The sequence below is a fragment of the Lagopus leucura genome, unplaced genomic scaffold (assembly GCF_019238085.1).
Source record: "Lagopus leucura isolate 7727_CA_CO unplaced genomic scaffold, USGS_WTPT01 Super-Scaffold_739, whole genome shotgun sequence".
NCBI lineage: Eukaryota > Metazoa > Chordata > Aves > Galliformes > Phasianidae > Lagopus > Lagopus leucura.
In genome coordinates, this window is record NW_024962255.1 from 6,182,427 (window position 1) to 6,198,356 (window position 15,930).

The window sequence follows — 15,930 nt, forward strand, 5'->3', positions numbered from 1 at the left end:
TCCCCCCCCCCCCCCCCCCAAAAAAAAAAAAAAAAAAAAACCACAAAGTTCTGCATAGGTGCAACCCAACTTAAATATCATTGGCCAAAACATATGCAAACACTTTTTCATCAGCACAGCCAACATACAGCTCTTGTGTTCTAGATCACACAGGGCCCTGAACGGTTACAACAGGTCGGCTTGTCTCCTGGGAGTCAGTCTTGCACTGCTCATGCAAAATCCTGCTTGAGATGCCACAGTGGGATGTGATTCCCACAAACTGCCCTTGCAGCCGCGAGAGGAGGAGCAGCTATACTGCACAAACACTGAGCAGAGCAGGAGTTGCTCTCTTTGTCCTGCCAGTCAGCAGCCAGACCCCAGCCCTGCAGGCTGCAGCTGTTGCTGTATGTACTCGTGTTCGTTGTATGTATGTGTGAAAACACTTATAATGTTTTATTTCTTGTTATTTATGCTCAATTTTGCAGTAGTTTTGTGTATTTTATTTGTCCAGTATTTACACAATTTGATACGTGTATATACCTGTTTGTGTCCTTGTGTGTGTGTATATATATGCACACACACATAACATGGAGGTGGTTGTTAGTGTGCATCAAACTTGAGGGAAAATTTGTCCTAGAAGTTTCTGAAAAATCCAGGAGTCACTTTTTCAGTCCAGTATGGTATCAATACAACTCTGTTTGAAATAACCTTTCTGCTTGGAAATGTCTCTGGCCGTTCTGTAGGCCATTACTGCCTCCCTCACTGGTGAGAGCATGGCTGCCTCTTTCTTCCCCCACAACTTCCTTTTCTTGCTTGTGTGCCCCTCCCTAAGCACCCATTTGTGTAGATGTCTGTGGGAGGACACCCACACGAGTGGAGGCACATATGCATGCAGACATGTCTGTCTGCTAAGAGAGGAATAGGATAGTTCTGGATTGTGGCCAAACTGTTTGGCTGTCAGCTTCAGATTCATGGAGGAAAAATCCTTCTGCTGTCTTCTGGCATTCAGCTGAAAAGAATCAAACCCCAGGCTTATTAGTAGCTGCAGGCATGAGACAATAGGATATAATTTGTAAGTGCAAACTCCTAATGATATTCTTGTAACTAAAGGTTTTGTTTTCAGTTTGAGTGATGTAATAGAGATGGCATGAAAGGCAGATTTATGGGACAGCCAAGTGTACATATCTTCACAGTACTCGTCAAATGGTGATATTATATGATTTTAAAAATGAATCTGTGGTGAGGACTTGAAGATTTTTAACAGAATGTCTCCAAATTTGCATTGTCTTTTCCCTCCTCTGGAGCAGAAAACAGCAGGTTCGGCACATGCTTTGCTGCCATGATCCCTTTTGATGCTACTTGAAGGAAAAAAAATAAATAAATAAAAAATCCAGGCTTTTGAAATCAGGATAAGTGCTGAAGACCATGAACAGGAATGTGTACTCGTGTTGTGTGAGATACTTAGTGTGCATTTGATCTGTGTGCTGTAACTTCCAACCTGAAAAAGGGTGTAATACTACTACAATATATATATATATTTTTTTTCTTGTCCATGCTTGTGAAAACTCACCCTATATCATCATCTTGGAATTCATCAGCTTAGAACTCATGCTAACCTCATTTGAAAACTACACATGTTGGCTTTGGGTCTTTTTTTGTTTTACTTTGTGGGTTTTTTTTTTTCTTCCTAGAATTCTGATTGTCAAGGCTGAGATTTCTTTGCTTATATTTAACGTGTGTTTGTTTGTAATAGATATTTTCTGTAAGGATGTGTTAAATTAGTTACTTTACTCAGTCATTTGCACTGTTTCTTAAAATAAGCTTCTAAATCTATAAATTCTGGAGGATTTGAAGCAGTTCCTAAAACAGAAGATTCTGGGGGATGAAATCTTGTTGCCATAGGCTTGAATGGAGCTAGTATTGATACTATATTACATTATTATTTCATGAACCATATGGTTTATAAGAAATATCTTTTCTTTTTTGTAAGCCAAGTTCTTCATAGCTGAAGTAATCAGTCTTTTTTCAGACCTAAATTCAGAAAATAGCAACAGTCAAGCTTTAGTAAATAATAAATATTATGGCAGACAGTTATCAGAATGGTAAAGGATTGCTGTTTTTTATGCTTAATACTGTATAAAATGAGAACACCTTAATCTTTTAAAAACAATTTGGATTTGGAAAAACAAATCGCATTGAAGCTGACAAGTTCCAAGCTTTCCAAGACCCAGGAGGTGCAATTTGAAACCTGTGATATATTAAGTCTTGAATGTCTGAGTTCCTAATAGAATCGCAAACTCAAAATTAACTCTTCCAGCTCTACTGTAGTCTCTAATGCATAAAGTGTGTATTTTGTACCCATATCAGAAAACCTGGAACAACCAACCTGCTGGTTGGTTTCTGCACTGCCTGAGTTGTAAGATGAGGAATGAGCTCCTAGATTACTTGCTCCCATCCCCTGAGAACAGAGGCCACAGTGAAAAGTGTGTGTGTGTGTGTGTATGTGTGTACATATTTGTATCTCTTCTTTTTTCCAGCATATCCAAGTGAACTTAGCAATTGTGATGGTGTTTTTCCTCCTGAGGTACTTAAAATAGTACTTGAAATACAGCTAGCTTATTCTCTTACTGTTCTGCTCTTAAGTATACTATTCAAACTTAAGCTCAACTTCCACGCCACTACTTACTGCAGGAACCTCCCTGTGTGTTATTAATACTTTCTTGCTCTACTGACATTTCAGCTGATACATCCTAGGGTCAACCTGTTTGTGGGAGCACAAATTGGTAGAGTGGAGAATAAACCTCTAATAAGCCTCTTGTGTATTCCCAACTGGTGAAATCTCAAGTAATACCAATGCTGTGTGTTTTTTTTTTTTTTTTTTTTTTTTTTTTTTTTTTAAAACCATTCTCTGAGTGTGTGACCTTATTTTTCACACTATTTCAATGCAGTTATGTTATCTGGATTGAGAAGTCATCATGTGTTTAAACATTCTTTAAGTACCTCTGCGTTTATACTTTTTATTTTTCTCAGGCAGCTAGGACTGTTTCCTTCAACAGTATTTTTCAGAACCACTGCTGATAATATCAAACAAACATTTAAAGCTCTTGGGTTTAAAAGGAGTATCTGCTGAGAAAATGGGCTAATGTAAAGTTTAGAATCTGAGCACAGCTGAGGAAATTTGGAATTACTTCAAGGTCCTCTGTTACAAAGCTAGCAATCTGGGCTGTTCTTAGCTTCGTGATCACACTATCTAACAGGAACACTATAATGTACTTTATTTTTCTGTGATGCATAGGCTGCTTTCACTAGCTTTCTTACTTGTATGGATGGGATAATGGAAATAAGTAGTTAAGGATGCTATATCACAAGTAAAATATGCTCTGATTTATAAATAAATAAATACAAGATTCACTTTTTTTCCCTCTGGATTTGTACATCATAATTTGAACACAAATCTGTTTCGTCTAGATTTTACCTCAGAAACAATGAGGAGAAAATTACAGTTGTTAAAATGCTAAAGGTGGTTTGTTTTCAATAACAGAATCGAGGAATAATCTGTTATGAATGCTCTTTTCCCTGGAGTTGGAAGATAAGCTTTTGCTCCAGACAGTGTAGGGAAGTTCATTCTCAGAAACCCATTTGTTTACAACTGTGCAAACACTGGGCAAGCTTCTGTAAGACAAAGTGGAAATTGCTTCAAAGGTTGGAGTATGTATTCTTAATTTACTTTACTTTCTTGGATAACTGTTTGCAAGCATTTAGGAAAAGTAAATATGCTTTTTAGTCAAATCTGTTCAAGTCACACTATTGTGTATGGATGTGTGTGTGTGTGCGTATATATATATGTTACTGTATATAACATTCTTGCTGTCAAAGATTTGCCAGCTGATAAAGACTGGCAGCAATGGAGTGGCAGCCACATGGGCTCAAATGCATCTCTACAAGATTTGAGAAAGTGTGAATGCAAAACATCGAGCGTTATGACTTAAATAAGTGTACAAATATTCACCATTTGGAAGAGAAATCTGTAAAGGAAGCTGAACTAATCAGTGTCTACCTCTCAGCCGTGTGTGCTATGTAGACAGAGCTGAGGGACTGTTGTTTTTGCTTACCTGTTTGCAAAGCATTACATTTGCATTAAGATGGTGTAAAGGGAAAGTTAGCTCTTCCATTATTTCTCACCAAGGGTTTCTTTCCTCCTAGTGCAGACAGAGTTATCAGTTGATCAGTACATAGGAGCCTCATGCAGTATGAAAAAAGACGATTCTTTCTTGCTGGCAGACCTGATTAGTAACTCTTCTCTTGTTAAAGGTGATCTTTCTCTTCTTTAGTGCTCGCACAGCCTGTGGCACTGTTTGTGCATGTGGAACAGGCTATAACTGACAAGAAGGTCTTTGCATCTGTAAGGATTTTACTTTATTTATGTATTTATTTTGCAATTTAAAATAGGAGTGCTGCAGGCAGAAAAGGACTGGTTTGAAAGTGATTATGTTTGAGGCTGAGGCAAGAGTCTTGTCATCTCTTCTTTAAAATCAGGCAGTATTTATAAGCAATTTAAAGAGAAGTGATGTTCTATATCTGAGCAGCTAAATAAAGTAGGTAATGGACAGGGTTCCCTTTGATGTGGATGTAGTTTTCCAAGTTTGTGGAGTTTACAAAGAGTGTAACCTCTGTAAAATACCCGCCTTGAATTACGATTGGCAATGTTATGAAAGAGGCTATAAACCATCATTAAAACCCTAAATTCATGAGAATCAAAGAGATTTTCTGACCCTGTAGTTGATTCCTCAAGTTTAGAGTTTGTGCCATGATGCGTGATGTTGGGAACTTTAGCTACCATGCTGCCACAAGATGAAGTATACTTTTAAAAGAGGGAATTAAGAATGTAAACTTTGCCCCTGTTTTCTGCTGGGTGTATGTTAGAAAGCTAAGAAGTTTGCATCTCTTTAATGACATGGTTACCATCTGCTGTTTAAATCTACAAAAAAGTCATGTTCTTCGCATGGTATATGTGCAAGCTGAAGTTTGGAGCTTAAGCTATTCTGAGTAGAGCAATGAGTATGCTGAGTATGGGAGTGGTGGTATACATTGAAATGTATTAGCACTGGCTGTGGAATGGTTGCTTGTTTTTAAAATACACAGCAATCACCTATGCTGATACTTCATTTGCAAAGGATCTGTCCCTGATGAACAATTTTCAAGCTTATTCAGTTGAAAATGAAGTCTAGTCAACTCCATGTAGGTGTTTCAAACAAGAAGAAAACTTAAAACACTGAAGTGTTTTAGGTGAGTTCATGGGGGATGGGGAATACAAAAGCAAACAAAGTGAAATGCTGACGAGTTTAATTTGTTATTTGCAGTTTGACCTTTTCAGGAATACCTTTGTTAACAAAACATTAGAAAAATTTCTCTAGAAAAATGAGGCTTTTTAAAATAGAAGATAGATGTAACAAATCTGTTAAAAAAGAAATTCAGTATCTAAGTGAGGAAAAATTAAATCTTTTTTAAGAAGATTGCAGAGCGTCTTCAAAGTCAGCTCAGCGTGAGAATTTGGTAATGTTTAAAGTACAAGATTTTGGAGAGGTTATATTCTGTAGTTAACATTAGATTTATGTCTTTACAGAAATACTGCTTCCTGACAGCTCTGCAATTATCCGGTGTCACCACTGTGCCAAACAGTTAAATGGTCAATGGTTAACAAGTTTATAAGTAGTATTTGAAGCTTGAGCTTTGAAAAGTAAATTCTTACTGAATGCTATTGGATGAACTCCATATACAGTATTTTACTTCCATGTATGATTCAGTAGAAAATGCCATAAATGGAATGCAAGAGAGATTGAATATAAGCATTACTTATAAAAAGTGAATAAGATTAAGTAGAAACCCAAGGTATTAGATTTAAGTGATTAAAATAATAGGCAATGTCATCTTTATTGCAGTAGTTAAGAAGGAACACAGCCATGTAAGCAGGATATGTTGCTGTGCTTTGTTTCTCCTCTTTTCCTTGTCCCTCTCCCTTTTCTTCATTGTTCCTCTTGATTAAGATTAAATTTCTGGGTAGCTTTCTTCAGTATATGCGTGTATATATACTGAGTGTACATAGAATTTTACCACCTATGACATATGTAACAGGAAACTAGTGTGATTTTCAGTTCTATTATTAGTATATTTCCATTTAGGTTATTATCAAGTTATAATGTACAAAATGTCATGTACATCCTCTAATCAGCATTCATATACTGTAGGAGTGTGTACTAAAAGCAGGGGATGGTCCGGCTCAAGTTTACTCCTGTTTGCATGACATGTCTTATTAGGAACTGGAAACGGTTCTCCCGGTTGTCAGAGTGCAGGATGAAGTAATATATGCAGTTAGTGATCAAGAAACGTGGATGTTAAAGTGCCATTATGCCTGTGGCTCTTGAATCCCTTCTACATAGTTAATATGAACTAGATCTCTGAATTGATGGCTCCTGTTGTATTATATGGAAAATAACTGTACCGTTGATGTGAGGTGGTGATCACTGGAAGATACGTACTCAGCTTGCTAGGTGTTTTTTATCAGTGTGCACATTCCTAGGAAGATCTTCAGTAAAGGAAGAGTATTGAATTTTAACAAAACTTTTCAATGGAAGGACAAACTCTTCATGAAGAATTTCAGTCAGAAAGGGTCAGGCTCAGTGAATTTTCTTATTTGAAAAAATATGTCATGGAGCCTTTTCAAATTACCATTTAACATTTAGAGAAGGAAGAATTTCATATTTGTTTGAAATGACATTTAAAAAATTTAATTAACCTGTATTAAAAAGAAAAATGTAAACATACATTCCTAACACAGTTTATTGGAAGTGAGATCTTTTCTTTTCAAAATTCAGAGTCCAGGTTGTCTCACTCTCATGCTTTTGAGTATGGATGTAATACTATGGTGTAGAAAGCTTACTAATGGCAGTACTACCATTAGCTTTAAAGACTGTTGGTTTGGAGTCTTCACAACATTATAAATATTGTAAGTAGATTAGACTTGTCTGATGTTTTTCTTCACATTTAAAAAAAAATATTATGGCTATTAATGCTTACTTTATTTTTAATTTATTAAGCTTTATAGAAGTTGTGTTGCTCTGGAAACACTGAGCAAAGAGATACTTAAAATGAAAAGCAAAGAAACTTTGTATTGAATTGCAGGAATCTTAGTTACTCTGAGATTTTCTTCATCTGTGAAGCTTTATTCCCAATGCAAACGAGTCCTGAACGTGAAGAACTGTTTTATTAGATAGGGGTTTCTAAATATAAATTGAGTATCCAAGGGATACTCCTGAGCCCACCTGCTCTGCCATAATGAACTTTCCCATATCTTCTGTCTTGACTTACTTATATCCAGGTACATAGCTTCTTAGATAAACACTTTGCACTTTGATAATATGGAATGAATTACTGACAGGTGTATTCCATTACCAACTTGGTTGTGTCTTCTTTGGAATATAAGCCAGTTTTCTGATACCTAGGTTTTTGGGTGTCTTTTTTTCCATCTAAACTAAGAAGAAACATATTTTTTGAAATGTAAGTCTGTCTCCTGCTAACAAAAGTCTGCAACTGGAGATAGACTTGTCTCAGAATTACAAAGTAGATTTCAAAATGGTCCTGAAAAATTTGCCTTTTTCTTTTTGTGAGAGGAATAGTAGTAATAAAACACTCCACTTAAATCCTTCCTCCAAGGATGTGAAGAGAAAATATAAAAACTGCTTTTGGAAGCGGGTCACTGACTTTAGCCTTGCTTGGGACAATAGGAGCTGGAAACAGTTTTCTTTTGAAACCTATTCAGTGACAAATGTAAAATAAGCAGGTAATAAATTGTAAGGGTAGTGAATGATAGCTTTTAAAACATTTGCAAAGAGCTGAGATTTAGACATGATTACTTCCATGAGCTCTTCTTTACTTGTTGTTTCATTATGAATAATAAATACATTAACAACAAAGAAAAGTTCATCAGTCATTGTCCTACTGGTCACTTCAGAAATACGAAGAAGGAAAAAATGACAGAGGCCCTCAGATGAGCCAGTACTTTGTGATATTTGCCAGTGATGAAGCTTTCTCTTTTCTTTTCTTTTTCTTTTTTTTTCCCCCATGTATTCCATATTAACAAAGCTGACCTTGGGCATTTCTTAGTCTCTTCACTCACAGTTCTCATCCCAGAAAAGAACATGGGTCCCCAGCTGTGACTCTCTGCAGATCTATGTTACAGGTCTCCAGTCTCTCTCTGGCTGTAAACATCCCAAAGGCTGCCTGCTGGCCATCTGCCCAACTGGCAGGGGGCCTGCAAGGTGGAAAGCAGCTGCACAGTAGGAGTTTGTGAAGGAACCTAATTGCTGGTGTTGGGCATCACAGAACTGAATGTCAGCACCTAACAGGCTTTGACACTAGTGGCAGTTGATTCTCCATGGAAAGAGTTAGGAGTTGAATACTCAACTAGTCATGGTGGAACCATTCCACAAGGGTCTGGAGGCAAAAACCTGTGAAGCATGACTGAGGTCCCTTGACATATTCAGCCTAGAGAGGAGTAGAATGATGGGACAGCTAATTGTGCCCTGCTCATGAGGGGGAGTGGAAGGTCAGGTGCTGATCTCCTTTCTCTGATGACCAGTGGTAGTGCTTGAGAGAATGGCAACAGGGGAGGTTCAGGTTGGATATCAGGAAGAATGTGATCTGGTGCCAGAACATACTTCCCAGGACAGTGGTCATAGCACCAAGCTTGCCAGAATTCAAGATTCTGGGCAGTATTCTCAGTCATGGGGTCTGATTTTTTGGGTGGTGCTTGTTTGGAGCCAGTAGTTGGATTCAGTGATTTATATGGTACCCTCCCAACTTGAGATAGTCTATTTTCTATTAGTCTATTTCCTGTTCTATCTGTCAGTGCTCCTAAGCTAGATTCTCTGTGTTGCAGGTGTATCTGCACTCTACTTCTAGCTGTAATTAGTATGAAAACTCTGCTTTTGTTTTTCTTATAGTGCCTCTTAGGACACTTTCCAAATGATTACAACTGTGGACTCACCACTTCTCACTTGATTTTTATTTTTTTTTTTTTTTTTCCCCTGGAAAGCTGTAATGCTCTTTAACTCCACCATTACAGTGAAAGAATGAACAATATCCTTTTCTGTTTTGATATCCTTCCTGGCAAAACACGCTGCTTCTTTTCTGTCACAAATTTCAGAGTGACAGCCCTTCCTTCTGGAACTGTAGAAACAACAGGACCATTTGTTTGCCATCTTCAGCTGTCGCTGAAACATGATTTTTCCTCTCTCTATTTGGACGCTCATCTGCTTCTCGCCCTCTAGGTTGTATCTGGACAATCATCCCCATGCTCCCTTTTACAAAACCAGCTCTTTACTCTCAATGCTAAGGTGCTGGCCCTGGCAAAGCAGCCAGATACTTTAGAATATATCCATCCCTGTCGCTGTCTGCTTGGAAATGTTCTTGGTTTCAGATTTTTGGAAAAGATCAGGAATGGATTGCATCTGGTTTGCTTGTTTTGTTTTCTGCAGAATGGCTTTCTTTCTGAACATTGTTGTATTTGTTGCAAACCTTCCTCGCTTCTCTCTAATTCTACAATTAATGAGCAGAGTTGCTTCCTTTATAAAGCAATGTAAATATTTGTTCTCCATTAATATTTTGAATAAAATAGATGGATTTTAGCAATGTATTATTTCAATTTATAAATTTAAAAATAAAACTGTCTACATGAAAATATCATTGATCATTTTTATGAACAATATATTTTTAACACTGGTTATAATTTCTCAGCAGAAAACACTAGCAATAGAAAGGAAATAGGGAGAAACAGAAGATCAAAAGACAAAAACTGAGATTTCAGATCCTGTTTTAACAGTCTTCTTTGTTCACTGCTCTCTTTCCCCTCTTCCCAGTCTGGCAGAGTTCTGCTAGTATCTTTTATATGTTGTCACAAATAGTTGTTCATCAGCTGAGTTTTAAATCTTTGAGTTTAGGTTCTGTATTTTAACATCTGGTTGTTGAAATGTGGCCAGGGAGGAACAAGGATGTGTAGTCTCTCAACACATCTTTTTTCCAAACTTGTGGAAGCTACTTACTAGCCTAAGATTAAAGAAATATGGATGTACTTTAATTTCCAATGTACTGTTTATCTCATAAGCAGATTAGAAATGTTGTGAGGCATTATTCTCAGACTCTCTACATAGGCAGTATATAAAGAAATAGCTGTTTTTGTATATATATATTAGTATGCTTTTCAACAAAGAACCCATATTTTAGCAATTAATCCTGATACAATCTATTTCAGAGGTTTTCCTCAGCTGCAGCAATGAGAGATTCCTAGCCTGCTTTCTGTAATGAAGGATGCATTTATGAAATAAGCTGTAATAGGATGTTTTGTAGAGAATTCTGAATGGTTTGAGCCAAAAGCTTAAGCAAATGACAAGATGTTGAACATCTTGAATATTTAAATTCTAATTAAAAAGGAATGACCATAATCTCCCCAGTATAGATACTTTTTCCTTTTTAACGAACAAGAAACTACACAAATTACAAACATACATAATATATATTTATTTGGAGAATTCTGAAGGAATTTGTGTATGATATCATAGGTGTCTAAGAGCTTGGTCTTCACACTCTTTAATTTCCTTGGGCCTCTGGCAGTGAGTACACCAACAATATACCAGTGCTATTGGAAGGCTGAAATTTTCATGATCTCTTTCAGCTGTTCCTTTTAGGATATTGGAGGGGTTCTTTAGGGCAACTCTGTAAATGTGGCTCAAAATTTGAAACATAAGTTTTTTTTCCTCCTCTCAGTGTGTCTGGTTTTAGAGTACTGCTTCATGGGATACAGCACAGCTCTAAACAGAAGATATTTATAGACTTTTAAACTTGCCTACCTCTGGTTTTGTTTCTAGATGCAGTTATGTTTCTAAATGTTTCAGGCTTCTAGAGTGAAGAGCCGTTGACTTTTGCACGGGATGCTGAATGGACTAGCACTCTTGTGGCTAAAGATAAACTCTGAGCATCCTAAATTTAGTCAATCTCTTTTAAAAACCTTGGCACAGATACGTGAACCCAGAAGAATGAGTTCATTCACAATCATTCATTTGAAGTTCCCTGGCTATTTCAGCACCTCCGACTTAATATTTATTCATACAAATTGCTCACTGTTGCAGGTATCTCACAAAACGTAGCCAATGCAATAACTCTGCACCTGAGCATTATTTAGTTCTGCTTTGCTAATTTTGGCAGCACTTTGTTTTTCCTCTGTACATTACCACACTGGGCTGTTTTGGCTATGTCTGATGAACATGTTAGAGGGAGGAATAGGCAGAAAATCTACAAGTTTTGTTAAGATTAGCTTTCATAGCAGCCACAATTCTTCACTTAAGGGGTCAGTTTAATTTTCTTGCCAATTTAAAAGAAATGCTAAGTAGGCAATTAACCGAAGGAGACAATTTTTTTCACTGCATACTGAAGAGAGGATTATCTTGTCTCTAGCAGTTCTCATCTATTTTGACACCAGGGATAGTTACATTCCCCATCATGCTGTTTATGATGCTGATGAGAAATAATGTGTCCTGTCTGTGATGATTTTTCTCCTTTGACTTTTTGATTTTTTTATTTAAGGATTTTTGTCTTTTTAAAGGAGTACTTCACCTTGTGGACATGAGAAATAGATTGAGATCCATGTATTGTCCACTGTTTTTTCTCTTGTTTATGTAGATTGAATAACAAGTTTTAAAGCAGTTACTTAAGTAATTTACGTGTATTTTTTTTTTAACACAATATTAATGAAGAGTGACATTAAAAATGTTGATGTTGGCTACTTAGCCAGCTTTTGTTTTGTTTTCTTGCTAGGATCAGGTATTCCCGTTGTCTATATTAAGGACAGATAACTTGTCATTGCATTTCAGCCTTGTAAATCATGGGCATTTATGCTTAGCCAGTCATCTGGAGTCATTGTCATAAAAGAGGGTGCATCATCCCTGCATCTGATGCAAAATATCTGAGAGGCTTATTATGCAAATGTGTTTGGAGAGTAGGGTGGTTGATGCTGTTCCTTCCCAGCCCAGCCACAGTCTGTAGAGCCTCTCACTATCAGTGCAGTTGTTTTTGAAGCCACAGAGAGCAATCATGGTGCCGAAATTATCCAGGTTAAAAAGCAGTTACTTAAAAGGATTTTGTTCATTTGTGTTTGTCTTTTTTAACTAGGCACATTACAGTGATTCATAGGGCAATTTATAACATGGTGTAAGAATGTCTGCCCAATAAATAGGATCGTATTGGCATAGAAGAAGAAATGCAGTGACATAAACTGGTTTTGTGTAATGAACTGCCTCCTGAAATACAAGTGTGTGCTGGGACTCATTTTATTAGGTGAGCTGAATCCACGCTCGTTGTTTAACTATGTGTTAAGCAGGACATTAGCAATATCATAATCACTGTAGTGTACACCTCTTGATCCTTGATATAGTTTTATGAGACTACAGAATAACTTACCTCTGTTAAACAAAGGGGGCAATTAGAAACTTCCACGTACATTACCAAATCTTTCCACCAAGATCCTCATTACTGGTAGTGACAATTGTGCTGGTGGTCTTTTCTGGTTTTACCTTCGTAGTGAACCACGAGGGCTATCTGTTGGCTGATAAATATCCTGTGTGACGAGATGAACTCTTTCTCTTCATATTATGAAATCATTATCTAAGTCCATACCAGGAAGCTGGAAAAACTGTCCATGCAAATCATAACTTTCTCTTGGGTCTTGCTTAAATGTGAAGAGAGGATGACTCATATGAGTGTCTCTTGAGTGTCTCAGAGTGGTGGTTTTAATTAAATAGGTTAACTAAAGTTAAATGAACAGAGTTGTAATAAGGCAGAAGTAATATATTTGGGAGGCGTGTTTAGAAGAAAGCAAGCCTATGGGATTATTATGTACAGGTCTCTCTGAAAGTAATGTGTGAAAGTAATTGCTTATTTCTCTCCATGAGAAACAACAATAGCTACAATACCTATGAAGAGCACTTTTTGATAGATGAAATTCTCAGCTACAATGCAGTCTTTTTCAACATAGTCACAACCTTTAGCTATGTGTTTTTACAGTGATGAACAAGAGCCTGCACGCTACACTTGTATAAATCTGCACCAGTGGAGGTGAGCCACTGTTGCTTCAGTTGAAATGCACCACCCACCACCTCTCTCTGCTCACATCTGCTGTTTGGTCTCCATAAATGTTCAACAAACATCAGAATGTCAGTGGGTACCACTTTTACGCATTGAGGAATTCAGTGGCACTCCTTCATACACCCTTCCGTGTCAAACGCCGTTCTTTCGGGCTGCCCCTCTGCTGCTATCTGTCATATGGCAACAAGAAGTAATGGAATACTGGTAGGAAGTTTCAACCTCTACTGCCATACCACCAATGTCCGCCTCTGATGTCATGGCCAAAGGAATAAAATAGGAGGCATTACTTTCAAAGCAGCTCTCATAAATACAAGCATACCACATATGTCCTGAGCAATTATTCATTACAGGATCCCTTATCACGCTGACATACCACCATGTTGCAATATGCCTTCAGGCTACATTTATAGATTATCTTAATGGTACACGGGACTTTGGGTGCAGTAGTCAGAGAAATGTGACTGCAACTGATAAAGTACCTCTCAATCAAGTAGCAATGGAAGAATTGGAAAGTACTGTGCTGAAACTATGCCAGTGGAAAATAAAGTATTCAGAATAAGATGTGACAGTACCTTACATTGTAAATTCTCTTTGGAATATACTTCATGTTTTATTTATTTTTATTATTTCTTTTTCTTTGTTTTGTTTTTTTTTTAGGCTGTGGAAACCAACCTTGCATCAAAAGATAGTCACTGGGTCTATGTAAACGAGGTAAGAAAGTGAAGAGACAACCTAGCTTCATATGCTTGCTCATCACCATCCTTTGTTTTCTGTATTTGGGTACATCAGACTGAGCATACTCTTACCGTTTTTGCTTCTTGAATGGTACAAAAGCAAACTCTATGGTGTTGTATCTCGCATGCCTTATTGAATTGATACAAGTTGCATATGAAAAATCAAAATAAAGCTTTCAAATATGTTATTTTTACTTTCATGTTGATCCTGCCCCATTACCTACTTAGTAACCAAAGAATATCTCAAAATAAACCTTGAATAAATACTTCTGTATCTGCTGGAATCTCACCTTTCTCACCTATGAACAACTGTGCTCGTATGTCAGGAGAGGAAAGAGTGAAGCCTTAGCTTGTTAAGGGAATGCATTTGCATGACATGCTGGCTTTCTGTAGAGCAGAATTTTGTTGGTGTTCTGGCTAAGTTCCAGGATAGCACAGATCTAAAATGAGAGATTTTCTCTCTGCAGCAAATGGTATCCTGTCCTGCTACTGTTTATTTTAGATTAATACCATGATGCCCTAATGGGAATGAGTGCAGACTTGTATTTAGAAAGCCTGAGAAAGCTTCAAGTCTTGTTCCATATATAATCATTTACAAATCACTTATTGTTCAAACTAAATTGCATTGTTTTATATGCTTTTGCTTTCAATAATGATTTGTTTGAGGGTAGCATAATATATAAGTAAAAAGATCTGCGTTCAGTTTTATTTTTATATTTTGAATGCATAACCTTTAATTCAATATCCAATTCCTTTGTTTAATATCTCATTCCTTTTTTTTTACACCTAGCTAATAATTTTGAATAGACTACTTTTAATAGTAACTGTGAATTGTGTGGTATTAGAAAGCACTGTAATTAAATATGAGGGTGAGGAGAGTGTGAAATCTCTGCTTATAAAGGCTTTATAAATTCTTCCTAGGCCATGTTACATTTATGTACTTCCTGATTTGTTAGCTGCGTTAATGACCCACTACAAAATACCAGCAAGATGCCCATAGAGTCAGTGTTTATATTCACATAAAGATAACAGTGTGTATTCTCCTAAACGTTGACTGCGAGGGAGTCTTTGTGAATCTGCTATTTCTGCTCTTCAGGTGTTAAAACTTACTTCATGAAGCCTGAATCTATAACATCACAAATAAAAACCTTCAGCACTCGTGCATAAACATGTGCTTACCCACACACACGTGTGTCATACAAGATGTCTGCTCTTATTTTGAGAACTTTTATGTTTTCCCCTAATGACTGGATATGGAAGCTGTGGTAGCAAAATGCAGATCTAAACTAAAAACTAATTCTAAGCTAAAAAGGAAATTTCCTTACAACTTAAAAAGTATGGGGAACTTGTTACTGCAAATAGGCTTATAAATAAACTTTAGTGAAAAATATTAGTGCACATACTTGCTAATGTCTTTAGAATGCAAATTAAATTCAAATAAAATTTGAGAAGTACTTAAACTTTGTGAAGCTTCAGCAGGTTGCCCCAGGGGGTTGTGGATGCCCCATCCCTGCAGGCGTTCAAGGCCAGGCTGGATGTGGCTCTGGGCAGCCTGGTCTGTGGCTGGCAGCCCTGCACATAGCAGGGGGATTGAAACCAGATGATCGTTGTGGTCCAGGCCATTCTAGGATTCTTTAGAGAAAATTTGCAAATATTTTATGAAGTGTTGATCTTTGTGTGCTTAGAGCTACTGCTAGAAGAAAAGGATATATCCATATAGATATTTAAGTATTATGGATGGATTCTTTAGGGCCTGTTTCTTACTTAACTGTTTATGTTCCCCAATGCCAGCAAGAAGACAAACTGATTATGCTATCCACATGCATGTTTCCAGCTAGTATCAATGGGAACTCTGTGGATATTTGATGGAAAACAAGCTGTTCCTTTGCTGGATGTTGATGGGCACTGTAATTTGCAGAATTGAATAAATTTTTAATTCCCAACAGCCAAATGAGCTTTTTTTGATGCAGTTCTGCATGTGTAGCAAACCGGGTACAATTTCTGTAAAATAATGCTAACACTGAGC

At 37.0% G+C, this 15,930-nt stretch overlaps 1 protein-coding gene across 2 annotated transcripts in view; it reads left to right on the plus strand.

Moving 5' to 3' along the window:
- The window catches only part of GRID1 (glutamate ionotropic receptor delta type subunit 1), a 513,133-nt gene that overhangs the window by 376,702 nt on the left and 120,501 nt on the right, over nucleotides 1–15,930 (plus strand). For both annotated transcript variants that reach the window (XM_042863189.1, XM_042863188.1), the window contains exon 5: nucleotides 13,828–13,881. In XM_042863189.1, the coding sequence (XP_042719123.1) occupies nucleotides 13,828–13,881 (54 nt within the window). The remainder of the gene's footprint in view (nucleotides 1–13,827; nucleotides 13,882–15,930) is intronic.